Source organism: Coregonus clupeaformis, chromosome 28 (genome assembly GCF_020615455.1).
Source record: "Coregonus clupeaformis isolate EN_2021a chromosome 28, ASM2061545v1, whole genome shotgun sequence".
Taxonomy (NCBI): Eukaryota; Metazoa; Chordata; class Actinopteri; order Salmoniformes; family Salmonidae; genus Coregonus; species Coregonus clupeaformis.
Genome location: NC_059219.1, coordinates 7,294,680 through 7,320,183, shown reverse-complemented (window position 1 = coordinate 7,320,183; position 25,504 = coordinate 7,294,680). Strand labels below are relative to the sequence as shown.

At 45.1% G+C, this 25,504-nt stretch overlaps 4 protein-coding genes across 7 annotated transcripts; 3 read left to right on the top strand and 1 right to left on the bottom strand.

Annotated features, from left to right (window-relative positions):
- Positions 1–89: 89 nt before the first annotated feature.
- LOC121542333 (serine/threonine-protein kinase Sgk2-like) lies at positions 90–8,519 on the top strand. The gene is made up of 12 exons (XM_041851731.2): positions 90–413; positions 3,523–3,598; positions 3,729–3,815; positions 4,119–4,152; positions 4,262–4,293; positions 4,398–4,455; positions 4,557–4,640; positions 5,217–5,461; positions 5,542–5,761; positions 6,144–6,299; positions 8,064–8,153; positions 8,337–8,519. Exons 1-12 carry the CDS (start codon positions 344–346, stop codon positions 8,484–8,486), a joined length of 1,302 nt encoding a protein of 433 aa, XP_041707665.2. The 5' UTR covers positions 90–343; the 3' UTR covers positions 8,487–8,519.
- A 740-nt stretch (positions 8,520–9,259) lies between these two features.
- LOC121542336 (transmembrane protein 244) lies at positions 9,260–11,696 on the bottom strand. 3 transcript variants are annotated; one of them, XM_041851732.2, is made up of 6 exons: positions 11,616–11,696; positions 10,999–11,132; positions 10,689–10,768; positions 10,292–10,417; positions 9,825–9,869; positions 9,260–9,682 (listed from the first exon to the last, which is right to left on the bottom strand). In XM_041851732.2, exons 1-6 carry the CDS (start codon positions 11,646–11,648, stop codon positions 9,588–9,590), a joined length of 513 nt encoding a protein of 170 aa, XP_041707666.1. In that variant the 5' UTR covers positions 11,649–11,696; the 3' UTR covers positions 9,260–9,587. The 3 variants fall into 3 exon arrangements, with proteins under 3 accessions (XP_041707666.1, XP_041707667.1, XP_041707668.1); XM_041851733.2 differs by having other exon boundaries at positions 11,047–11,132; XM_041851734.2 differs by having other exon boundaries at positions 9,582–9,678.
- Positions 11,697–12,495: 799 nt separating this feature from the next.
- LOC121543771 (lethal(3)malignant brain tumor-like protein 3) lies at positions 12,496–16,642 on the top strand (the record flags this gene model as incomplete). The annotated part of the gene is made up of 5 exons (XM_041853922.2): positions 12,496–12,555; positions 15,577–15,707; positions 15,788–15,965; positions 16,189–16,420; positions 16,564–16,642. Coding segments are annotated over exons 2-5 (600 nt in total), but the record flags the coding sequence as incomplete, so codon positions are not given.
- LOC121542337 (lethal(3)malignant brain tumor-like protein 3) lies at positions 16,621–24,036 on the top strand. 2 transcript variants are annotated; one of them, XM_041851737.2, is made up of 17 exons: positions 16,621–16,691; positions 16,795–16,846; positions 17,696–17,790; positions 17,888–17,992; positions 18,118–18,253; positions 18,959–19,050; positions 19,163–19,391; positions 19,482–19,567; positions 19,798–19,908; positions 19,981–20,098; positions 20,410–20,509; positions 20,678–20,875; positions 21,004–21,114; positions 22,754–22,818; positions 22,933–23,096; positions 23,487–23,549; positions 23,742–24,036. In XM_041851737.2, the coding sequence occupies exons 1-17, from the start codon at positions 16,647–16,649 to the stop codon at positions 23,868–23,870; spliced, it is 1,899 nt and encodes a 632-aa protein (XP_041707671.1). In that variant the 5' UTR covers positions 16,621–16,646; the 3' UTR covers positions 23,871–24,036. The 2 variants fall into 2 exon arrangements, with proteins under 2 accessions (XP_041707671.1, XP_041707670.1); XM_041851736.2 differs by having other exon boundaries at positions 22,751–22,818.
- The last annotated feature ends 1,468 nt before the right edge of the window (positions 24,037–25,504 follow it).

Below are 25,504 nucleotides of genomic sequence, written 5' to 3'. Positions count from 1 at the left end.
CCATTGATAAGAGCATTGATTCGACACTACACCCGGGGCGCGCGGGAGCCCGTTCAGGATTTCGTAGATGAGTGACTTGAGCCCAATGCCCACACAATAATGTAGCCTATGGTGGTGCCTTGGATTCAATTAGGCCTACGTCAGAGAGGTCTTTTGACGGGAGAGCGCGTGGGGTTGTTGTAAATAGCCTGCCTGCCGAGCGCGTGCTGTCAGTGGTGCTGAACTCTCAACCGGTTCAGACCGCAGCCACCGGAGTTGAAGAACATCTCGGACCCCTACCAGCCTTTATTTCTTCTCTCGCAGTTTGTTCACTCCTTTTACCGGACTTTATTATTTCATCCAGATGGGAGTTACGCAGCCAAGGCACAGAATGTCCTATGCCAAAATGAAAGGGCTTGTGTCATTTTTTACTGGTAAGTTTGACATTCTGTGGGATTCTATTAATGTAGTTACAACTATGTGTTTTCAGATTCTAGTGTTTAAATGCTCGGTGGCCTAACACCTTTTCTCGCCAACTGCTATAATCCGTTATTATTGGGTTATAACGCATTGTCTATAACGTATTGTCAATAACAGTTACACTATATTACCAAAGTATGTGGACACCTGCTTCTCGAACATCTAATTCCAAAATCATCGGCATTAATATGGAGTTGATCCCCCCTTTGCTGCTATAACAGCCTCCACTTTTCTGGGAAGGCTTTCCACTAGATGTTGGAACATTGCTGCTGGGACTTGCTTCCATTCAGCCACAAGAGCATTAGTGAGGTCGGGCACTGATGTTGGGCGATTAGGCCTGGCTCGCATTCAGCGTTCTAATTCATCCCAAAGGTGTTCGATGGGGTTGAGGTCAGGGCTCTGTTCAGGCCAGTCAAGTTCTTCCACACCGATCTCGACATACCATTACTGTATGGACCTCACTTTGTGCACAGGGCATTATCATGCTGAAACAGGAATAGGGCTTTCCCCAAACTGTTGCCACAAAGTTGGAAGCACAGAATCGTCTAGAATGTAATTGTATGCTGTAGCGTTAAGATTTCCCTTCACTAGAGCTAAGGGGCCTAGCCCGAACCATGAAAAACAGCCCCAGACCATTATTCCTCCTCCACCAAACTTTACAGTTGACACTATGCATTGGAGCAGGTAGTGTTCCCCTGGCATCTGCCAAACCCAGATTTGTCCGTCGCACTGCCAGATGGTGAAGCGTGATTCATCACTCCAGAGAATGCGTTTCCACTGCTCCAGAGTCAAATGGTGGCGAGCTTTACACCACTCCAGCCGACGCTTGACATTGCGCATGGTGATCTTAGGCTTGTGTGCGGCTGCTCGGCCATGGAAACCCATTTCATTAAGCTCCCGACTAAAAGTTATTGTGCTGACGTTGCTTCCAGAGGCAGTTTGGAACTCTGTAGTGAGTGTTGCAACCAAGGACATATGATTTTTACGCGCTACGCACTTCAGCACTCGGTGGTCCCGTTCTGTGAGCTTGTGTGGCCTACCACTTCGCGGCTGAGCCGTTGATGCCCCTAGACACTTCACAATAACAGCACTTACAGTTGACCGGGCAGCTCTAGCAGGGCAGAAATTTGACGAACTGACTTGTTGGAAAGGTGGCATCCTATGACGGTGCCACGTTGAAAGTCACTGAGCTCTTCAGTAAGGCCATTCTACTGCCAATGTTTGTCTATGGAGATTGCATGACTGTGTGCTCGATTTTATACACCTGTCAGCAACGGGTGTGGCTGAAATAGCCGAATCCACTAATTTGAAGGGGTGTCCACATACTTTTGTATATACTGTACCAGTCAAAGGTTTGGACACACCTACTCATTCAAGGGTTTTTCTTTATTTTTACTATTTTTTACATTGTAGAATAATAGTGAAGACATCAAAACAATGAAATAACACATATGGAATCATGTAGGAACCAAAAAAGTGTTAAACAAATCATAATATATTTGAGATTCTTCAAATAGCCACCCTTTGCCTTGATGACAGCTTTGCACACTCTTGGCATTCTCTCAACCAGCTTCACCTGGAATGCTTTTCCAACAGTCTTGAAGGAGTTCCCACATATGCTGAGCACTTGTTGGCTGCTTTTCCTTCACTCTGCCATCCGACTCATCCCAAACCATCTCAATTGGGTTGAGGTCAGATTGTGGAGGCCAGGTCATCTGATGCAGCACTCCATCACTCTCCTTCTTGGTAAAATAGCCCTTACACAGCCTGGAGGTGTGTTGGGTCATTGTCCTGTTGAAAAACAAATGATAGTCCCACTAATCCCAAACCAGATGGATGGCGTATCGCTGCAGAATGCTGTGGTAGCCATGCTGGTTAAGTATGCGTTAAATTCTAAATAAATCACAGATGGTGACACCAGCAAAGTACCTCCACACTATAACACCTCCTCCTCCATGCTTTACGGTGGGAACTACACATGCGGAGAACATCCGTTCACCCACACCGCGTCTCACAAAGACATGGCGGTTTGAACCAAAAATCTCAAATTTGGACTCCAGACCAAAGGACACATTTCCACCGGTCTAATGTCCATTGCTCGTGTTTCTTGGCCCAAGCAGGTCTCTTCTTCTTATTGGTGTCCTTTAGTAGTGGTTTCTTTGCAGCAATTAGACCATGAAGGCCTGATTCACACAGTCCCCTCTGAACAGTTGATGTTGAGATGTGTCTGTTACTTGAACTCTGTGAAGCATTTATTTGGGCTGCAATTTCTGAGGCTGGTAACTCTAATGAACTTATCCTCTGCAGCAAAGGTAACTCTGGGTCTTCCATTCCTGTGGCGGTCCTCATGAGAGCCAGTTTCATCATAACGCTTGATGGTTTTTGCGACTGCACTTGAAGAAACTTTCAAAGTTCTTGAAATGTTCCAGATTGACTGACCTTCATGTCTTAAAGTAATGATGGACTGTTGTTTCTCTTTGCTTATTTGAGCTGTTCTTGCCATAATATGGACTTGGTATTTTACCAAATAGGGCTATCTTCTGTATACCCCCCCTTCCTTGTCACAACACAACTGATTGGCTCAAACGCATCAAGAAGGAAATTAATTCCACAAATTAACTTTTAAGAAGGCACACCTGTTAATTGAAATGCATTCCAGGTGACTACCTCATGAAGCTGGTTGAGAGAATGCCAAGAGTGTGCAAAGCTTTCTTCAAGGCAAAGGGTGGCTATTTGAAGAATCTCAAATCTCAAATCTATATATAGATTCCATATGTGTTATTACAAAGTTTTGATGTCTTTACTATTATTCTACAATGTAAAAAATAGTAAAAATAAAGAAAAACCCTTGAATGAGTAGGTGTGTCCAAACCTTTGACTGGTAGTGTATAGTGTATAACACATTGTTAATGTCATTGACTTGCATGTATGACGCCCTTGATGTCTTACATCATGTTTTTCATTAGATTGTCCTTTATAGTGAGGTTAGTTATATTGACACTTTGAACCTACTGATATTGATACTGACATAGTCTTATGTAAGAACCCTCTCCTGTGTTTCAGCTCTGCTTGAAGGGAAGAAAGGGGGCTTCAGCAACTTCATTCACAAACTGGTGTCCGACCACCAAATCTTTCAGCAGTAAGTCACAACTTCCTTCATATTGTAGTAATGATTGTACTCCATGTTGATGATATAACATAATGTATTATGTTATAATTAACACAGAGACACACATAGGCCTAACACTGTCCATGTTGTCTCTGTAAAGCCTGGACACCCAGACCATCCTGCTGCAGGAGAGCCTGAGAGAGGAGAGAGAAGAGGAGAGAGAAGCCAGGGAGGAGAGAGAAGCCAGGGAGGAGAGAGAAGACAGGGAGGAGAGAGAAGACAGGGAGGAGAGAGAAGACAGGGAGGAGAGAGAAGACAGGGAGGAGAGAGAAGCCAGGGAGGAGAGAGAAGACAGGGAGGAGAGAGAAGACAGGGAGGAGAGAGAAGACAGGGAGGAGAGAGAAGACAGGGAGGAGAGAGAAGACAGGGAGGAGAGAGAAGCCAGGGAGGAGAGAGAAGCCAGGGAGGAGAGAGAAGACAGGGAGGAGAGAGAAGACAGGGAGGAGAGAGAAGACAGGGAGGTGAGAGAAGACAGGGAGGAGAGAGAAGAGAGAGAAAGAGAGGAGAGCGAGGGTGGAACATCGGTGAGTATTTATAGGCATACAGCCAGGTGACCTAGGACCCATCTACAGTATATAATCTCTGTCTGACCCAAATCTAACCCTGCCCCCCCCTCCCTTTTCTCTCTAACAGCGTCTGCCAAGTTTGCTGGAGAATGAGACTCAGTGAGTACCCATACTTATGGCCAGGAGTTTTTCCTCGAGTTGCCCTTAACCAGTGGAAATCATCAGACCTGTCACTCATGCTTCTCTGTTGTCATGTTTACCAGGGTGAAGCCTTCTGATTTCCACTTCCTGAAGGTCATCGGCAAAGGAAGCTTTGGGAAGGTGGGAGCAAGTGTGCGTGTCCCTTTATGTGTGTGTGTGTGTGTGTGTATGAGTAGGCCAGTGTGTGTTTTTGTGTTGGTGATGTATTTATCTTGTTGCAGGTGGTGTTAGCGAGACACAGACAGAGTGGAAGTTTCTACGCTGTCAAGGTTCTACAGAAACAGGTCATATTGAGGAAGAAAGAGGTATCTATCATTCTGTTCTATTTCCATTCCATTCTGTTCTATTTCCATTCCATTCCATTCTATTTCCATTCCATTCTGTTCTATTTCCATTCCATTCTGTTCTATTTCCATTCCATTCCATTCTATTTCCATTCCATTCTGTTCTATTTCCATTCCATTCTGTTCTATTTCCATTCCATTCTATTTCCATTCCATTCCATTCTATTCCATTCTATTTCCATTCCATTCTGTTCTATTTCCATTCCATTCTGTTCTATTTCCATTCCATTCTATTCTATTTCCATTCCATTCTGTTCTATTTCCATTCCATTCTGTTCTATTTCCATTCCATTCTGTTCTATTTCCATTCCATTCTGCTCTATTTCCATTCCATTCTGTTCTATTTCCATTCCATTCTGTTTTAATTCCATTCCATTCTATTCTATTTCCATTCCATTCTGTTCTATTTCCATTCCATTCTGTTCTATTTCCATTCCATTCTGTTCTATTTCCATTCCATTCGGTTCTATTTCCATTCCATTCTGTTCTATTTCCATTCCATTCTTTCTATCCCTCTGTCTCTCTCTCTCCTTCCAGCAGAGACATGTGATGGTAGAGAGGAGTGTGCTGCTGAAGGGACTGCAGCATCCGTTCCTGGTGGGGCTCCACTTCTCCTTCCAGACCTCTCACACTCTCTACTTCGTACTGGACTACATCAATGGAGGAGACTTGTTCTACCATCTCCAGAGGGAGGGTGCCTTCCCGGAGCCCAGAGCAACATTCTACTCTGCTGAGATGGCCTCAGCCCTGGGCTACCTCCACTCCCTCAACATAGTCTACAGGTGCGCGCACACACACACACACACACTGAGAGAGAGAGCGTTTTTCTCACAGTGATTTAACTCTCGGTACCCCCCCTTAGAGACCTGAAGCCAGAGAACATCCTATTGGACAGTGGAGGACATGTGGTTGTGACGGATTTCGGGCTGTGTAAAGAGGGCGTGTCTGTGGGTGGAACTATGCAAACGTTCTGTGGAACCCCAGAGTATCTGGCGCCAGAGGTGCTGTTAGGCCACGCCTACAGTGCAGCCGTGGACTGGTGGGGGCTGGGGAGTGTGCTTTATGAGATGCTTCATGGACTGGTGAGGGTGTTTCTCTGTATGTTTCAGCTACTTTGCAACTAGCATATTCCATCACTGCACACTTATCTGGCTCCCTCTCTCCTCTCTCCTCTCTCCTCTCTCCCTCTCTCTCTCCTCTCTCCCCCTCTCTCTCTCTCTCTCTCTCTCTCTCTCTCTCTCTCTCTCTCTCTCTCTCTCTCTCTCTCTCTCTCTCTCTCTCTCTCTCTCTCTCTCTCTCTCTCTCTCTCTCTCTCTCTCTCTCTCTCTCTCTCTCTCTCTCTCTCTCTCTCTCTCTCTCTCTCTCTCTCTCTCTCTCTCTCTCTCTCTCTCTCTCTCTCTCTCTCTCTCTCTCTCCTCTCTCTCTCTCTCTCTCTCTCTCTCTCTCTCTCTCTCTCTTCCTCAGCCCCCGTTCTACAGTCACAGTAAGGCTGAGATGTTTGAGAACATCCTTCACGCCCCCCTGCAGCTCCGTAGAAGTGTGTCCCAGTCTGCCCGGTCTCTGCTGCAGGGCCTGCTGGAGAAGGACTTTAACAAACGCCTTGGGGGGGAACATGACCTTGTAAGCACCCTCATTACCCCACCTGGCACAGAGTGTTGATGCATACAGTGCATTTGGAAAGTCTTCAGACCCCTTGACTTTTTCCACATTTTGTTACGTTACAGCCTTATTCTAAAATTGATTAAATTGTTTTTTCCCCCTCATTAATCTACACACAATACCTCATAATGACAAAGCAAAAACAGGGTTTTAGATTTTTTTGCAAATGTATTAAAAATAAAAAATGGAAATATTACATTTACATAAGTATTCAGACCCTTTCTTCAGTACTTTGTTGAAGCACCTTTGGCAGCGATTACAGCCTGAAGTCTTCTAGGGTATGACGCTACAAGCTTGGCACACCTGTATTTGGGGAGTTTCTCCCATTCTTCTTTGCAGATCCTCTCAAGCTCTGTCAGGTTGGATGGGGAGCGTCGCTGCACAGCTATTTTCAGGTCTCTCCAGAGATGTTTGATTGGGTTCAAGTCCGGGCTCTGGCTGGGCCATTCAAGGACATTCAGAGACTTGTCCCGAAGCCACTCCTGCGTTGTCTTGGCTGTGTGCTTAGGGTCGTTGTCCTGTTGGAAGGTAAACCTTCGCCCCAGTCTGAGGTCCTGAGTGCTCTGGAGCAGGTTTTTATCAAGGATATCTCTGTACTTTGCTCCGTTCATCTTTCCCTCGATCCTGACTAGTCTCCCAGTCCCTGCCGCTGAAAAACATCCCCCACAGCATGATGCTGCCACCACCATGCTTCACCGTAGGGATGGTGCCAGGTTTCTTCCAGACGTGACGCTTGGCATTCAGGCCAAAGAGTTCAATCTTGGTTTCATCAGACCAGAGAATCTTGTTTCTCATGGTCTGAGAGTCCTTTAGGTGCCTTTTGGCAAACTCCAAGAGGTCTGTCATGTGCCTTTTACTGAGGAGTGGCTTCCGTCTGTTCACTCTACCATAAAGGCCTGATTGGTGGAGTGCCGCAGAGATGGTTGTCCTTCTGGAAGGTTCTCCCATTTCCACAGAGGAACTCTGGAGCGCTGTCAGAGTGACCATCAGGTTCTTGGTCACCTCCCTGACCAAGGCCCTTCTCCCCCGATTGCTCAGTTTGGCTGGGAAGAGCTCTTGGAAGAGTCTTGGTGGTTCCAAACGTCTTCCATTTAAGAATGATGGAGGCCACTGTGTTGTTGGGGACCTTCAATGCTGCAGAACATTTTTGGTACCCTTCCCCAGATCTGTGCCTTGACACAATCCTGTCTCTGAGCTCTATTGACAAAACCTCATGGCTTGGTTTTTGCTCTGACATGCACTGTCAACTGTGGGACCTTTTATAGACAGGTGTGTGCCTTTCCAAATCATGTCCAATCAATTGAATTTACCACAGGTGGACTCCAATCAAGTTGTAGAAACATCTCAAGGATGATCAATGGAAACAGGATGCACCTGAGCTCAATTTCGAGTCTCATAGCAAAGGGTCTGAATACTTATGTAAATAAGTTTGTATCTTTAATACATTTGCAAAAATTTCTAAAAACCTGTTTTTCGTTTTGTCATTATGGGGTATTGTGTGTAGATTGATGACGAAAAATATATTTAATCCATTTTAGAATAAGGCTGTAACGTAACAAAATGTGGAAAAAGGGAAGGGGTCTGAATACTTTCCGAATGCACTGTACATGCAAGACCACACACACACATGCACCCATACATTTACATTTAATCATTTAGCAGACGCTCTTATCTAGAGCGACTTACAAATTATATTAATGCTGTGTTGTCTCACTTTGTTTGTAGGCCGAGCTGCAGGGCCACTCCTTCTTCCTGTCAATCAACTGGGATGACCTGCTAGCCAGGAAAGTCCCTCCCCCATTCATTCCCAACCTGGTGAGTGTGTGTGTGTGTGTGTGTGTGTGTGTGTGTGTGTGTGTGTGTATGTGTATGTATGTGTGTGTGAGAGAGAGTGTGTGAGTGTGTTTTATGGGGGCTATGGGTCAGTTTGACTTTGGGCAGGATCTGTGTCTACCTGAATGTGTGTCTGATCACTCGTTCCCCCCCTCTCTCTTTCAGTCTGGTCCGTGTGATGTGCGCTATTTTGACGCTGAGTTCACGCTTCTTCCAGTCCCCGCCTCCCTGGGTTTGAGTGACATGTCGGCCAATGGAGCCTTCCCAGGGTTCTCCTATATGCCTTCGGCTGAAGTTGGAGTCACGGAGCCCTGATTTCATTCTGCTATTATTTGTGTTTTCAATCAATTAAAGTGCATTTTCCTATCATGTATCAGATGTTTTATGTCTCACAGAGAACTGAGGCTCAGGCAGGGTTAGAACCAGTGGTTAAATTGAGCTGGAGCTACCTGGAGTCGGCCTCCTTGCACCTTGTGTCAAAGGGAGAACCAGGCGGAGCCAATCTTCAGCACCTTATGGGTCCAAAGAGAAAAGTAGGATAAACCAAGGTTAGGGTTAGGGTTGACTATAAGATGTCAGAGTCTGGCCTAGTGGTAACCCCTCAGACTATGGAACACATACACCCCTGACGACGTGGGTACGAATCCCGTCTCAGCCCTTCCTCCCTGTCTTGTTCTGTATCTGTCTCCCCTCTACACTCCAACTATCAGTGGTACTATCACTGTCCATAAAACAATAGAATACAACAAATATATATTTTAAAAACAACATAAGATTAGAGCTAGGGTTGAGGTGCTAGGGTAAGGGTTGTGGTTAGGGCATGTGTGTGTGTGACCAGAAGTCCTCACAAGGATATTAAAACAAGGAAAATTCAGAAAGATTTGGGACATTTCGCCTGTCCCCACCACGAAAAATGCTATTTTAGGGTTAGAATTAGGGTTTGGGGTTGGGTTTAAGGGTTAGGGTTAAGGTTAGGGTTAGATTTATGGTTAGGGAAAATATAATTTTGAATGGGAATCGATTGTTTGGTCCCCACAAGGATGGTAAAACAGGTGTGTGTGTGTGTGTGTGTAGCCAGTCCAGGTATGTGAGGTTACAGCTGGTTTAATAGGTCTAAGATAATAAATGACATGATTAACATTGTCTGACATAAGATTAACATTCATACAGAACACAGATATTACATATAAGAGCGGTTTCCTGGACTCAAAAGCTTGCTCAGTGGAGAATCACTTGGCTTAATTGGTGTCTGGGAAACCGGTCCATAGAAATATAATACAGAAATAACAGAAACGAAGTGCAACAATCAAACAGGTAACCAAGGCAACAGGAACATTTGGTTTCCCTCCATTTTCACCTGACTCACCGCAAAGAACTCTGGTCAGTGTGTGTGTGTGTGTGTGTGTGTGTGTGTACTCAGTAGCTATTGAAGGTTGGGTAACTCTGGTCACTCTGGCAGGTGAAGTAAGCTATCAGCTGACCGTTGCAGATCATCAGAAACAACCCGCTGCCTTCAAACAAAACAAAACACACAACCACACACACACACACACACAAAACCATTAATAAAGAAGAGACATAATCAATTACTAGTCTATAACTCCTCAGAAGGTTTCTGTGGGTGAGGTGAAGTGAGGGTGAGGTAGATCTTACCAAGGGCCAGCCACCACTGCCATACCAAGGGAAACTCCAGCATCACTGAAACACACACATTACAAACACACAGTACAAACACACATTACAAACACACATTACAAACAGGTAATATACCACACAGAACTAAGGTAAGTGAAGTGTACATCGTATTGCTTTAGAGCTAGAACTATCCAATCCAATCCTTACACATGACGAAGGGGAATTAAAGAAGACCAAGGGATAGGGTCAATATATGTGCCTTGTTTTGGGCCCAACTGCTTCTCAACTCTAACCCCACTTCCCGTCCTGTGATGATGTCATCAAAGCTGGCCCTGAGCACTCAGCTCTGCCAGCGAGAGATTATTCTGAGTTAAGCCAGTGTGTGTGTGTGTGTGAGTGAGTTCAGGCATGTGTATGCATTTCTCTGTGTGTGTGTGTGTGTGTGTGTGTGTGTGAGTGAGTTCAGGCATGTGTGTGTGCCTCACCCAGACTGGTGAGCAGTACGTGCAGTAGTGTGACGGTGAGAGCATAGTCCCAGACCCATCTCCTCACCACGGCAGCAAACAGCAGACCACTGCAGAAATAGGTCAACTCCATGGACAGCAGGTTCACTGGAACAACAGTATAAGTCATTAACCATTTGTAGAGGACATGCGCACGCGCAGACACCATTAAAAAAAAACGTTTAGGCATTTAGCAGACGCTCTTATCCAGAGCGACTTACATGAGCAATTAGGGTTAAGTGCCTTGCTCAAATCGACCAATTTTTCACCTAGTCAGCTCAGGGATTCGAACCAGTGACCTTTCGGTTACTGGCACAATGCTCTTAACTGCTAGGCTACCTGCTGACACACAAACACTACCATACACATCTTCGCTCACCCAGGTATTTGGAGTTGGACTCCAAATTGGTTGGTTCAGTCTTAAAGTCAAAGGGAATAAGTCCATCGAAGTGATCCAACCTGAATGCAAACAGATAAACATCAGATAAAACAAACAAACAAATAGGATATTAAAAAGGAGGAGCTAGGATGGAACCAGGGTGGTTGAAACTGACTGTCATTCCAATCAATGAAAACAGACCAATAGATGCTGTGGATTCCACAAATCTCTCCCCCTCTCTTCTGTCACCTGGCACCAGGTTTATAGAAGCCGCGTGAGGATGGCTCACCGTTCCAGCAAGGTCACTTACCCAATAACCACACGTGCACGCAGAGAGAGGAAAAGAAAAGTGTCGCACCTGAACGCGCCGAAACACACACTCCCAATCATGTAGTAGAGAGAGTAGAATATGACGAGGCACAGCAGCAGGTGCACAATCACGGTCTGAGGGAGAGAGATCGAGAGAAAGAGAGAGAGAGAGCGAGTCAGAGTCATTCATCCCAATAATAATATATCACATATCATAGACCTAGGCTATACTCAAATCAGCCGGCCAGACAAAGTAGCAAAGCCGTGACAGCACTGTCAACTGAACCGTGGATCATTTAGCAGGTGTAAAAGCTCCCATGGCAGAACTCCAACAGGCTCTGCAGGGGATGCGCACTGCGGGGGAGCAGCAAAGGACAGAATACCTTCATTTGCACAGACAGAGTGATCATCATCTGTTGCATTTGCCATTCACGATAAATGAAATATCAGTCGCTGAATAGGAATGATAGGCTGATATCTTTTTGCTTTATAGTCGCCAACAACGACAACTGATGATTTCGTATTTTATTATAACAGCGTCCATATCTGACCCACGGCTGCCCGGATGGCACATAATCAGATTTTTCTGTGTCAAATCAGAGTAAACAGTGCTCTTACCCTCGTGTCGGCCACTTTACCCCTGAAGGCCATCTCATGGTTTGCATCTGTCGTTCTTCTGATGTTGGGAAAAATGTTTGTGACTGGGAAACTGAGATGTTACACTGTAATCCGTCAGAAAACAGCATTATACTGTCATCTAGCGGTAGCGACAGGAAACAGCAGGCTTATTTATAGGCGACACACTCCCATTGAAGGCCTGCATCTCATAATGCCAAATAGACTACAGTAGGCTCTCCAGTCCAACATTTCACTTGTAATAAGAGCAGTAGGAATGTCTTATTAATTAACCCTTAAAATAGCAAAGTCAGAGAGCTTCTATTCCGGACGTCTGGTCTGATTGGGCATGGATAACAAACATGAAAAGGCATCATGTTTTACAATTTAAAAAAAAAACCGATAAGAGCTGATAACCTATAGGCCTGGTTGGAATCAATACTACGATCTAACTACTGTAGGTCTATTTGGCGTCTAGGCTTGACCGCTCTTACTTTTTATCTGAATTACTGGTAGGAAGTGTGGCCACGTTCATAAAACAGCTAGAAGTTGGGTTTATGATTAGTCTACTGTCATCTTTCTTTTAACATATGGGGCCAATATTGACTGGTAGTGACGTAAACAGTTATTGACGGCATTCAGCGACATGACCACAATGGAAATCGCGCGCCACGCCAAACAGACGCTGCACGCCCCTGCGCTCCGATTTGATGCTCTCTGAGATTCTGAAAATACACGAGGGAGAAAGACTAGTCCCAAGGCATGAATACAATATTTAATAAACTATATGTCCACTCTAAGCGTCTGTCTTGCTGTACCTATCCACCATCAATAGTTGTGTCCTCAAGTTTACCGAGATCCAAAGTTGTCAGGCAGCTTTCATTGAGCGCATGCGTGTTGCATCCACTATCCAGCTCAAAATAAGAGTTAAAACAGAAACGAGGTGAGTTCCATAATTTTCTAACAATATAATCGCCGTTATACATTACATGTTGCAAATAACAACAGTAATCGGTAAAGCATCGTTCGTTTTATAGTTTGCACGGGTTCTTATTATTTGTACTGTGATTTAAAACCGTAAAGATAAATCGGAGAGTCAAGTTTCTATTGAAGAAATTAAAAACAAGCAATTCTATAGTTTAGCCTTGAACAAATAACGCAGTGTATGGGCGGTTATTTATTTATTTATTCCAACTATTGTGGAAGTCCGTTCCTAAACATTTTCTAACGTTCAAAACCTGGAAACTTATTTATTACTGGTTGTCCTTACTTCGCTACACCAAGCCACAATGCTAGTCCCAGTTCCTAGCCGTCTAGCTACCCGTTTGAATTGAACCGTAGTGACGCTTTGCTAGCCAGAAGCAGTTAGCAAGCTAGCTGGCAGCTAGCTGGCTGACATTCCGAGACAAGGGGAAAGTAAAGAAAATGGCCATGATGAGGGAAAACACTAACATATGAAATTGCAGGGTATATATTTGGTTTTATTTGACAGACAAGTCAATGCATTATGTGTTTTAATAAATAACTTGAGTCATTTACATAGTTTTAACGTGTTGGTGGCCTCTTCCTATGCTCCGCCATTTTGTATAAGACGAATGCTAATCATGGGCGCACGAACACTTTATTTATGGTCGAATAAATTCGAGGTTTAAACTTGGGAACGTAAACTGACAGCTGTCGAAAAGCACACTTGATTGTTTACTTCCCATTCGTTTATTTCAGTCAAACAAATCATTTATTTGACCAAAATATAGTGTTGAACCAGCGTCGAGGCGAAAACGTTATATCGTGATCATAGTTTGATTAAAACACACGTAAATTCGACCTTTCTGTGCAGAACACATTGTTTTCTTTAAAACAATTGATTATTCTACCATCTCTGTTGTCCGCGGCAATGCAAACAACCGATTTAATAAGATACTGTTAAAACAAGGAAAAGCTGAACTTGTTCTTTTAACTTGTATTTGACACGTCTCTCACGGTGTTTGTCAATACTTGTGTTCTAGGCTAATCCATGCAGGAGTGCTTGTGCATTTATTATTTGATATTTAGTTTTCAAAAGTAAAATATTTACTGTTTTGCTTCATATAAGTGCATGGTGTATTCCACAACAGTCAACCTACAGTCGCCCTCTAGCGGCGATGGGATGCGGTTCTTTAGTACCTGACTTGCACGCGTTGGTTGACTTCTCGCAGGTACCTGTACTTTTTGTGTCAGGGATATTCGAACATTCTTCGAGTACACCTTTTCGGATAATGTAATTTGAGTGATTGTTTTTATTAGCCAGTTAAACAAAATACATACACACACTACATTCATTTTCAAAACGTAACAGGGATAGCAAAATAAAGTCAGTGACTTATTTCCATTGTGGTCCCGAAAGTACATGGTGCAAAAACATTACATAGATACAGACATATATATCTTATATCTAACTAAAACACGTAGATAGACAATTGTATCCATTTGACAGATTTTTCTCAATCTCAGTTTTACTCTGAGAACATACAGACAGGCCTAGTAGTCCCCTGTAGCTCAGTTGGTAGAGCATGGCGCTTGCAACGCCAGGGTTGTGGGTTTGTTTCCCACGGGGGGCCAGTATGAAAATGTATGCACTCACTAACTGTAAGTCGCTCTGGATAAGAGCGTCTGTTAAATGACTAAAATGTAAATGCCTAGTCTATCCCAGATCCTTGCATGAACAAACACCCACACATCTTGTCTTAACATGAAAGACAGGCAGATATGTCAATAGCCATGTGGCAGTGTTTCCCCTTCCACTGCTGAACTGGGCGTGCTGTCTTAATTCAAATCAAATGTTATTTGTCACATGCTTCATAAACAACAGGTGTAGACTAACAGTGAAATGCTTACTTACGGGCCCTTCCCAACAATGCAGAGAGAAAAATAGAAAAGTAATAGAAAACATAATAACACAAGGAAAAAATACACAATGATTAACGATAACTTGGCTATATACACACGGGGTACCAGTGCTGGGGTACGAGGTAATTTGGATGTGACACCTGTATGGTTATTGAGTGATTAGGTGTGTTTGAGTAGTAAGTCTAACTAAACATTCTAACGAGTAAAGTCAGGGGAGGTGCATCTGCGACAGCAGAATGTCAGACACTGTAATGGTTAGGCTGTGTATCGCAATACCAGTATCGCAATATTATTTCCATGCAAAAATTCAAACACGAAGCAGACTAAATTCTTTGGTTCTTTAAAAACCTGCTGTATGTAAAATATTGTGTTCTAGCTTGGAAAATAAATAAATGTGACTCTGGATGACAATGACGTTTGCTTCCAACTATAGGGCTGCTTTCCTAAAGAAGTTAAAACGGCTTTGTGCTTTGTTTCCTTGCCACGATACTAACAAGTATCGCGATACTGGTATCGTCCCGGCCCTAGTAATGGTTTTCTAAAAGAAAGGCTCAGATCAACATGGCAGTGTCAACATACCTGCTATTGTATATACATGTTTTTCTTTATAAATGTCGAAATAAACTTTTCTATACCCTCATCACACACTCACAAACTGAAAACATAACGTGTGCAATTAATTGGTTAGAGAGAGGTCTCAAATATCATAGTATCCCCTATAGCTTTAGAATCGCAGCAAAGTTGGTTTCTGTTTCAGTCACGTCTTTGGTCACGTTCACGTGGGTCAACTAAAAACATCCTAATGATTGGTTGACAGATAGTGCCTATAGTTCCTCCCACTAGCCAGACGACGGCCACATGGTGCAGTTGGTGAGAAGCAACAGCAGCGACTTGAATGCGACTTCATCAAAAACTGCATGACCTTTGATCACATGGTTTTTGTCAAGTTCGTGCAGTCGACATGTAGGCACAAGTCAGACAATTTTTATCCCCATAATGCAACACATTTTGAAAGGCGGTGACCGCTCGAACACGCCCATTGACTGGCTGACTGATTAATTGATTTATGTCAGTGCAGGAGGAGGAGAGCAGGGAGAGATGACTGACACCCCGCCCAGCGATGGCCCCTCCCAGGGGGCAGAGTTTGACATGATGGGCGCTCTGGACTGGCAGGACGGCATCGCCACACTGCCCGGCAGCGACATCAAGGTACGGTGTGTGTGTGTGAGTGTGTGTGTGTGTGTGTGTGGATACTACAGACAGGTGTGTGACTAACTGGTGTCTCTCAGTTCCGTATGACAGAGTTTGGAACTTTGGAGATCGTGACAGAGCCAGAGGTCAAAGAGGCAGGGCTAGCCCCCCAGAACCCCGCCCAGTCGCAAAGGCCCACCCCTCCACCAGAGGCCCAATCCGAGAGCAGTGCAGCCTCCTCTGCAGCCAAGGAAGTCCAGCCACCTGCACCTAAGGGTAATGTAAACATACGGTTACATAGGGGTTATAACATAGTTATGACTGTTTATAATACAGGTGTGTAGTATTTATATCAGAGCTATGAGTCTATGTCAGCACTGTGTATATTAGCATACTACATACTGGGTGCTCTGCAGATGGGGCCATAGAATCCATTACATTTCCCACATTCAACGTTGAATTCTACAAAGCTTCAATATTACTCTTCTCTTTCCCCCAGCTCAAGGCCCTGTGCTTCTGTCTCTAGAGGAGGGTCCCACTGTGGAGGAGCCCAGTGTGCAGGTGGGCCCCAGCGTCGAGGTAGGTCCCAGTGCGGAGGTGGGCTCCAGTGCAGAGGTGGTCCCCAGGGTTGCGATGGCTAGCTGTAGGTCGTGTGGGGGTTCCGGTCCACTGGAGAGTTTCCTCCAGGGCAAATACTGCAGCTCCATCTGTGTCCAGACCTCCAGTGGCAGGTAAAGACTCCCACTCTAAGATGTTAGCTATTCTTACTGTACTGTATTTTAGAAAGCATATTGATAGTAGTAACAGTTAAGACCTGAAACAGTCATCACATGAGCATAGTTCACAGAATGACCTCTGTTCTGTGTGTGTTTAGGTCATCTCCCGGGGAGCAGAGGGAGAGAGAGGGGGGTGGAGGGGGACTGGGGGAAAAGAGTGAGGAAAAAGAGGAAGATCTACATGGACTCTGGTGATGAAGAGGAAGACAACCAGGAGGAGGAAGAGGTGATGATAGAAAATGTCACCAACGCTGGTCCTGGAAAGCAGAGTAATGTTGTGTGTGTGTGGCAGCTCTCCTGCTGATGTGTCACTGTCTCTCTCTCTACAGGACAAGGTCAAGGTTGTCAAAGGGAGGAGAGCTGCTAAGCTGGCCAAGCTAGGTATGTACTGTTATTACATGAGGGGAGGGAGAGAATGGATAGATGAGAGGATGGATAAGATGAGAGGATGGAGGGATGAGAGGATGGAGGGATGAGAGGATGGATAAGATGAGAGGATGGATAGATGAGAGGATGGAGGGATGAGCGGATGATAGATGAGAGGATGGAGGGATGAGAGGATGGATAGATAAGAGGATGGAGGGATGGATAGATGAGAGGATGGATAGATGAGCGGATGATAGATGAGAGGATGGATAGATAAGAGGATGGAGGGATGGATAGATGAGAGGATGGATAGATGAGCGGATGATAGATGAGAGGATGAGAGGATGGAGGGATGGATAGATGAGAGGATGGATAGATGAGCGGATGATAGATGAGAGGATGGATAGATAAGAGGATGGAGGGATGGATAGATGAGAGGATGGATAGATGAGCGGATGATAGATGAGAGGATGGATAGATAAGAGGATGGAGGGATGGATAGATGAGCGGATGATAGATGAGAGGATGGATAGATGGGAGGATGGATAGATGAGAAAATGGAGGGATGGATAGATAGATAGGAGGGATGATAGATGAGAGGATGGAGGGATGGATAGATGGAGGGATGATAGATAGATAGATAGGAGGGATGAGAGGATGATAGATGAGAGGATGGATAGATGAGAGCATGGATAGATGAGAGGATGGATAAGATGAGAGGATGGATAGATGAGAGGATGGATTTGTTGTTCATGACAAGGGCTAGAAAGTTTGTCCAATCAGGTAGACCAGGGGTCATGAGTGCTGAAATCCTGCTGGTTTTCATGTCACTGATTGGTGACTGTTTCGTTGTCCCACCCCCAGTGACAGCCCCACCCAATAAGAAGCGACCCTGGAGCTGGCCCTCCTACCTGGAGGAGGAGAAGGCTATAGCTGCCCCCCTTAAACTGTTCAAGGAGGTGTGGCACATACACTTTATCATGCGCTCTCACTCTGACACACACACACAAACAGTTGTACAGACGTGTCAAAGAGTGTTATCTGTGTGTCCTGCAGCACCAGTCGTTCCCTCAGAGCAGGAATGCCTTCAAAGTGGGGATGAAGTTAGAAGGACTGGACCCCTGTCACCCCTCTCTGTTCTGTGTGCTCAGTGTTGCTGAGGTACGTGTCTGTTTAACAGGTCAGACCAATAAAATATAGGGGGAAAATCTGTTTTCTAACAACTAACCCTTTGCTTTCCCTCGTTTCTTTGCGTTCCTTCCTCTCTCTCTCTCTCTCTGTCTCAGGTCCAGGGTTATAGGATAAGGCTTCATTTCGACGGCTATCCAGAATGCTATGACTTCTGGGTAAATGCTGACACCTGGGATGTGAAGCCCGCGGGCTGGTGTGAGAAGATGGGACACAAGCTGCTGCTGCCCAAAGGTCCACACACACACCCGACACACATACACACACACACCCCACACACACCCCAGACACACATACACACCCCACACACACCCCAGACATACACACACACCCCACACACACCCGACACACATACACACACACACCCCACACACACCCCAGACATACACACACACACCCCACACACACCCCAGACACACACACACACACACACCCCACACACACCCCATACACATACACACACACACCCCACACACACCCCAGACACATACACACACACCCCACACACACCCCAGACACATACACACACACACCCCACACACACCCCACACACATACACACACACACCCCACACACACCCGACACACATACACACACACACCCCACACACACCCCAGACACACATACACACACACCCCACACACACCCCAGACACACATACACACACACCCGACACACATACTCACACACACCCCACACACACCCCAGACACACATACACACACCCCACACACACCCCAGACACACATACACACACACACCCCACACACACCCCAGACACACATACACACACACCTGACACACATACACACACACACACCTCACGCACACATACACACACCCCAGACACACATACACACACACACGACACACATGCATATTCTACCGACTGCACAATTGCTGCTGGACAAAACTTTAACCTTCAACCTTTTGTGTCTAGGTTGTAAGGATGGGGAGTTCAACTGGAACATGTATGTGAAGAACTGCAGAGGTCAGCTGGCCCCCAAACACCTCTTCAAGAGCCTCAACACGGTGAGCCTACCTCACAGCCTGTGTGGATCCATTAACAGTGTGTTTGTGTTGGTGACCTTAGGTCTGTTCAAGTAAGTTTGTACATGAACTATGTGGGTGCTTGTGGGTGTAGTCGGTGACTCCGTCAGGGTTCCGTGCGGGTATGAAGCTGGAGGCGGTGGATAAGAAGAATCCGTATCTGATCTGCGTAGCGTCCATCGCGGCTGCTGTTGACAACAGACTCCTCATACACTTTGACAACTGGGACGACACCTATGACTACTGGTGTGATGCCAGCAGTCCCTACATCCACCCTGTAGGCTACTGTGAGGAGGCTGAGCTAACCCTCACCACCCCTGCTGGTGAGACACACACAAAACCTATTTCAACGCTTTATTTGGATACACCATAAAACATTGTATAAGGGTGTGTGTTGTGGTTTCCCCTCTCAGAGTATAAGCACCCGAAGAGTTTTTCCTGGGATAAATACATGGAGGAGACTGGGACACAGGCAGTCCCTGCACGTGCCTTCAAACTGGTAAGGCACACAAACACACATTCTCACACACACATACAGTTGACACTCAAACCTGTGACACATGCAAATTACATTGTTGGTGTTGATTGGGATGCCTGGGGGATTTTCACATGGAGTTCCCCTGGGCTCTGTGCTGGGTCGTCTGACGTTCTTTATTTATATCAGCTACAAATATGCAAATGAATCCATCTGTATCAATCATGATGTTAACTCTTGAATGTGTCCTGTAGCGTCCGTGCCATGGGTTCCAGGCTGGAATGAAGCTGGAAGCCGTCGATAAGAGGAACCCCATGCTCATCCGTGTAACAACCATCGCCGAGGTGGAGGACCACCGACTGAGGGTACGCTGTGTGTGAGAGTACTGTATGATTATTGTGGAGTAGTGTGTGTGTAACCCTGTCTGTCTTTCTCAGATCCATTTTGATGGCTGGAGTGAGGAGTATGACTACTGGGTGGACGCTGACTGCCCAGACCTGCACCCTGTGGGCTGGTGTCAGAAGACTAGTCATCCCCTACAACACCCCCCCAATGGTGAGACACACACACACTTCCAAAAAATCGACATGGTCATGACTTTGCTAAAACCCACAAATATTTTCCAACCAGTCCCAAAGTGTAAGGTTTGCAAGAAGTGGCATGCAGAAAAAAATGTGTAGTTAAAATGATGCTGGTTCTACACAGCTGCTGTAGCTAGCTGTCGGTTTATGGGGACATAAACACTATTTAGTGTATGTCTGTGTGTGTGGTCAGGTCACTCTCTCTGGTGTTTCTGTCTCTGTGTGTGTGTGGGTGTGTGGGTGTGTAGTACTAGCTAGTAGTAGTAACTCTGCGGTGTGTTTCAGGCTCTACTGATATGCTGGTCCTCCCAGGGCAGGGCTGTCCTACCCCAGGATGCAATGGGGTTGGCCACATCCGAGGACCCCGCTACGGAACCCACTACACGTCAGTAACACACACACACACACACACACACAAACTGTCAAAATAGTTTTGTTATCAAAACACGTCATACAATGACTTGTGATCTGTGAGCAAGGTGATGTGTGTTCCTGTTCTGAACTAGTAGTGTTTGTGTGTGTGTGTGTGTGTGTGTGTGTGTGTGTGTGTGAGAGGGGTGAGCTGTCCGTACTCTGAGATGAACCTGAACAGGGAGGGCCAGGTACCAGACCGTCTGAGTGGAGAACGACCTATGACCCTGAGTGGGCCTCATCACCGTGGGCGACGGCCAGACCCTCCTTCACACACCCAGACAAACACCCCCACCACGCCAGAGCAGCCCGAGCCTGCAGACCACTCCCCTCAGACCAGGTACGTGTGGAACATGTAACAGAAGGGGTTTGGAGAGCTCTGCTTCAGTGCCTTCTTTTGTTATCGTACTGCAAATCAAGTCTGGAGTTGTGGAGTTGTTTCTATGGCAACAGTTGTTTCTATGGTAGTGTTACTAGGGGGCCAACGGTTGTCGAGGGCGAACGATCCGGGTGCAGCAGTCAGAGTGAGCCACCAGGGGGCTCAACCGAGCCCAGCCACGACGGAGCCAAGGCCAAGAGGTAAGGCACACACTCCTCTCTCCTACCAAACTCTGAAATGCATGTTGGAGCAGAGTGTTTTTTGTTGGTTTACTAAGAGAGGACAGTGCCTTCACAAAGTATTCATACCCCTTGACTTATTCCACATGTTGTTGTGTTACAGCCTGAATTCAAAATGGATTACATTTTCTCACCCATCTACCCACAATACCCCATAATGACAAAGTGAAAACATGATTTTAGAAATGTTTGCTAATTTATTGAAAATGAATGCAGAAATGTCTCATTTACATAAGTATTCACACCCCTGAGTCAATATTTTGTAGAAGCACCTTTGGCAGCGATTACAGTTTTTACTCTTTCTGGGTCTCTGAGAGCTTTCCACACCTGGATTGTGCAACATTTGGCCATTATTCTTTGCAAAAATGTTCAGGCTCTGTCAAATTGGTTCTTGATCATTGCTAGACAACCATTTTCAGGTCTTGCCATAGATTTTCAAGTAGATTTAAGTCAAAACTGTAACTCGGCCACTCAGGAACATTCACTGTCTTCTTGGTAAGCAACTTAAGTGTAGATTTGGCCATGTGTTTTAGGTTATTGTCCTGCTGAAAGGTGAATTTGTCTCCCAGTGTCTGGTGGAAAGCAGACTGAGCCAGGTTTTCCTCTAGGATTTTTGCCTGTGCTTAGCTCCATTACGTTTCTTTTTTATCCTGAAAAATTTCCCAGTCCTTAACGATTACAAGCATACCCATAACATGATGCAGCCACCACTATGCTTGAAATATGGAGAGTGGTACTCAGTAATGTGTTGTATTGGATTTGCCCCAAACATAACACTTTGTATTCAGGACATAAAGTGAATTGCTTTGCCACATTTTTTGCAGTACTACTTTAGTGACTTGTTGCAAACAGAATGCATGTTTTGGATTATTTTTGTATTATGTACAGGCTTCCTTCCTTCACTCTGTCAGTAAGGTTAGTATTGTGGAGTAACTACAATGTTGTTGATCCATCCTCCTATCACAGCCATTAAACTCTGTAACTGTTTTAAGTCACCATTGGCCTCATGGTGAAATCCCTAAGCGGTTTCCTTCCTCTCCGGCAACTGTGTTAGGAAGAACGCCTGTATCTTTGTAGTTACTGGGTCTATTGATACACCATCCAAAGTGTAATTAATAACTTCACCATGCTCAAAGGGATATTCAATGTCTGCTTTTTTTTTTTTTTTTTACCCATCCACCGGTAGGTGCTCTTCTTTGCGAGGCATTGGAAAACCTCCCTGGATTTGTTGTTGAATCTGTGTGTGAAATTCACTGCTCGACTGAGGGACCTTACAGATAATTGTATGTGTGGGGTACAGAGATGAGGTAGTAATTCAAAAGTCATGTTAATCACAATTATTGCACACAGATTGAGTCCATCCAACTTATTTTTGTGACTTGTTAAGCAAATTTTTACTCCTCAACTTATTGACTCAAGACATTTCATACATTTTAACATAATTCCACTTTGACATTATGGGGTATTTATTGTGTGTAGGCCAGTGACAAAAAAAATCTCATTTTAATAATTTTAAATTCAGGCTGTAACACAACTAAATGTGGAAAAAGTTGAGGGGTGTGAATACTTTCTGAAGGCACTGTATGTTGTATTTCAGCAGGTCTGCTCCAGTCCCAAAGTATCTGAAGCTGCACTTGGTCAAGCAGGAGAGTGGAGATGGGAAAGGTAGAGGTTCTCCTCCCAGAAATAGAGAATGGGTGTAACGCTGTGTGGTTTATATATTATCTGTGCATGTCTATTGAAGATATGAACAGCTCAATTCTCCTCCCTCTCCCCCAGACCCCCTGTCTCTCCAGCAGGCACTCCATGAGTCAGTGTTCTCCCCAGGTGGCTCCTCCTCTCCCCCTCACAGGGTGGCTCTGTGCTGGGACAAACACTGCCAGCTGCTCCCTGAGGTCCTGGGCCTCACTGCTAAGAGAGTTGCAACCTGGACCGCTGACGAGGTCAGACACGCACACATGAGGAGATAAGCAATACAAACATGTACAGGCACACTGTACGCATACTATACAAACTCACATATAATAATAATAATAATAATAATAATAATAATAATATGCCATTTAGCAGACGCTTTTATCCAAAGCGACTTACAGTCATGCGTGCATACATTTTTGTGTGTGGGTGGTCCCGGGGATCGGACCCACTACCTTGGCGTTACAAGCGCCGTGCTCTACCAGCTGAGCTACAGAGGACCACATATTGTGCAAAACACATACATTACACATACAGCCAATACAATAGCTTTGTGTATCCTATTGCGTTTTTATTTATTTATGTGTGTGTGTGTGTGTGTGTGTGTGTGTGTTAATGTTTGTTTCCCTGTTGGTCAGGTGGCCAGTTTTGTCAAAGGGCTCCCGGGCTGCAAAGAGCACGCTGCCACCTTCAGGACAGAGGTAAGAACTACCACTTCAAACTCCAACTGTGTGAATCAGGATAGTCACACACACTCCTCTCATTTGCTGCTCCTGGTTGGTGTATCCTATGACAATGCAACCAAGTGAAATTAAATTCTGCCATTGACATTCAAACACTCACACACACGTTCTGTGTTGGAGCTTATTCTGTGTCTCTGTGTATCGCTCCAGCAAATAGACGGAGAGGCCTTCCTGCTTCTCACCCAAGCAGACATAGTCAAGATCCTGTCAATCAAACTAGGCCCCGCCCTCAAGATATACAACGCCATACTCATGCTGAAGAACGCTGATGAGGAGTGAGATGCACCCTCACGCTTCACTTCCTCCCATACCCGACCGCTGTATCTCAATAGTCTAGAGAAGTTTCATCTCCTTTCCTTGCCTCCTTACCTTATCCCCTTTGATCTTGTGGTCCTCTGTAGCTCAATTGGTAGAGCATGGCGCTTGTAACGCCAAGGTAGTGGGTTCGATCCCCGGGACCACCCATACGTAAAAATGTATGCACACATGACTGTAAGTCGCTTTGGATAAAAGCGTCTGCTAAATGGCATATTATTATTATTATTATTATTATTATTATCTTCATCTGCACTGATCAGAGCCGTAGGATAGGTCAGAGCAACGTGATGGATGCCCACCAGGAATCTGCTTTCACCTATCCAGTTCTTGCACGTCAGTGTAGAGGAATAGAGAGGATACAGAGAGGATGTACCTGCGGTGTCTGTGGGAAGATCTCATTTGCATACTCCTCGCGTCCTCTCTCCTCGTCTCCTTCTCAAAACCCATTGGATGAGAAAGCCAGAGGTCCCGCCCCTCTGAACTTCTCCAATGGGTTTTCAGAAGGAGACGAGGAGAGAGGACGCGAGGAGTATGCAATTGAGATCTTACCTGTCAGACAGATGGCACAGACAACCCAAGAAAGTGTTTTATACTGTAACATAACAACAATTATAATTTAAAGGGGCAATCCTGAGTTGAAACAATATTAAAGCGATGACCCCACCACTGTTTTGGCCGAAAGCTGAGGGATGGGGCTGGAGAAATGTTACCACTCAAATTCATAGACAGAACTATGTATGTAAGGACTGACCATCATCAAAATTATAGTTTTAACCATGTTTTGAGGCTATACAGTGTTTGTTTACATTTACGTTGTTTACCAACATTGAAGTAAAACAATCTTATATTTTGGGTTCTGATGGGGTACGACTGTTGAACTAAGCTCATGAGGCATTTATAAGATATTCTTCAAGAATCAATGGGTACATATCATTCATTTATATGTCCAAAAATGTATATAGCAACTGCAGATTGCCCCTTTAACTTAAATGTTTGTTTTCTGAATGAATAAGAAATGAGTAGTGGGCATCTTAAAAGTATTGATATTGAATTCGATTTGAAGTTAGACTCAGCGAAATGATGTTGCCACGAGCAGCTCCACAGATATTGAGATGAGCGAGATGCAAGACTTCGCTCTCACACATAGTATCTGCGGAACAGGAGGTTGGTGGCACCTTAATTGGGGAAGACGGGCTCATTGTAATGGTGGAACGGAATAGTGGAATGGCATTGAACTCATCAAACACATGGTTTCCATGTGTTTGATACCATTGCATTTACTCCATTACAGACATTATTATGAGCCGTCCTCCCATCAGCAGCCTCCTGTGATCTGCACATGTGCATGGGTTCGTTTCACGCTGTTCCCTGGCTACCGGGAAGCAAAACAGCGGAGAAGTTGAGCCTCGCGCTTCAACGCTCTTAGTTGTTGCGGAAATTGACCCACTATGCTGTTTACTTTCTGCATCTACGTCATACCGCTGAGTCTACCTTTTAATATTATTATTTTTAAATATCTGTTTTTATTTTAAATTGTGAGGAAATGATGCTCAGCCCTGAGAAAATGGAACAAGAATAGTCAGTACATGTTTTTG

Bases quoted from the DNA above. Each gene is read 5' to 3' on its own strand.
- LOC121542333 (XM_041851731.2), top strand. From the start codon at position 344: ATGGGAGTTACGCAGCCAAGGCACAGAATGTCCTATGCCAAAATGAAA. The intron at 414-3,522 runs GTAAGTTTGACA...CCTGTGTTTCAG, and splicing joins GCTTGTGTCATTTTTTACTG to CTCTGCTTGAAGGGAAGAAA. The intron at 8,154-8,336 runs GTGAGTGTGTGT...TCTCTCTTTCAG, and splicing joins CCCCATTCATTCCCAACCTG to TCTGGTCCGTGTGATGTGCG.
- LOC121542336 (XM_041851732.2), bottom strand. From the start codon at position 11,648: ATGGCCTTCAGGGGTAAAGTGGCCGACACGAGG. The intron at 11,133-11,615 runs GTAAGAGCACTG...TCTCTCCCTCAG, and splicing joins GTAAAGTGGCCGACACGAGG to ACCGTGATTGTGCACCTGCT. The intron at 10,769-10,998 runs GTAAGTGACCTT...GTTTGCATTCAG, and splicing joins CGTGCACGTGTGGTTATTGG to GTTGGATCACTTCGATGGAC.
- LOC121542337 (XM_041851736.2), top strand. From the start codon at position 16,647: ATGGACTCTGGTGATGAAGAGGAAGACAACCAGGAGGAGGAAGAG. The intron at 17,791-17,887 runs GTGTGGCACATA...TGTGTCCTGCAG, and splicing joins CCCTTAAACTGTTCAAGGAG to CACCAGTCGTTCCCTCAGAG. The intron at 18,254-18,958 runs GTCCACACACAC...TTTTGTGTCTAG, and splicing joins CAAGCTGCTGCTGCCCAAAG to GTTGTAAGGATGGGGAGTTC.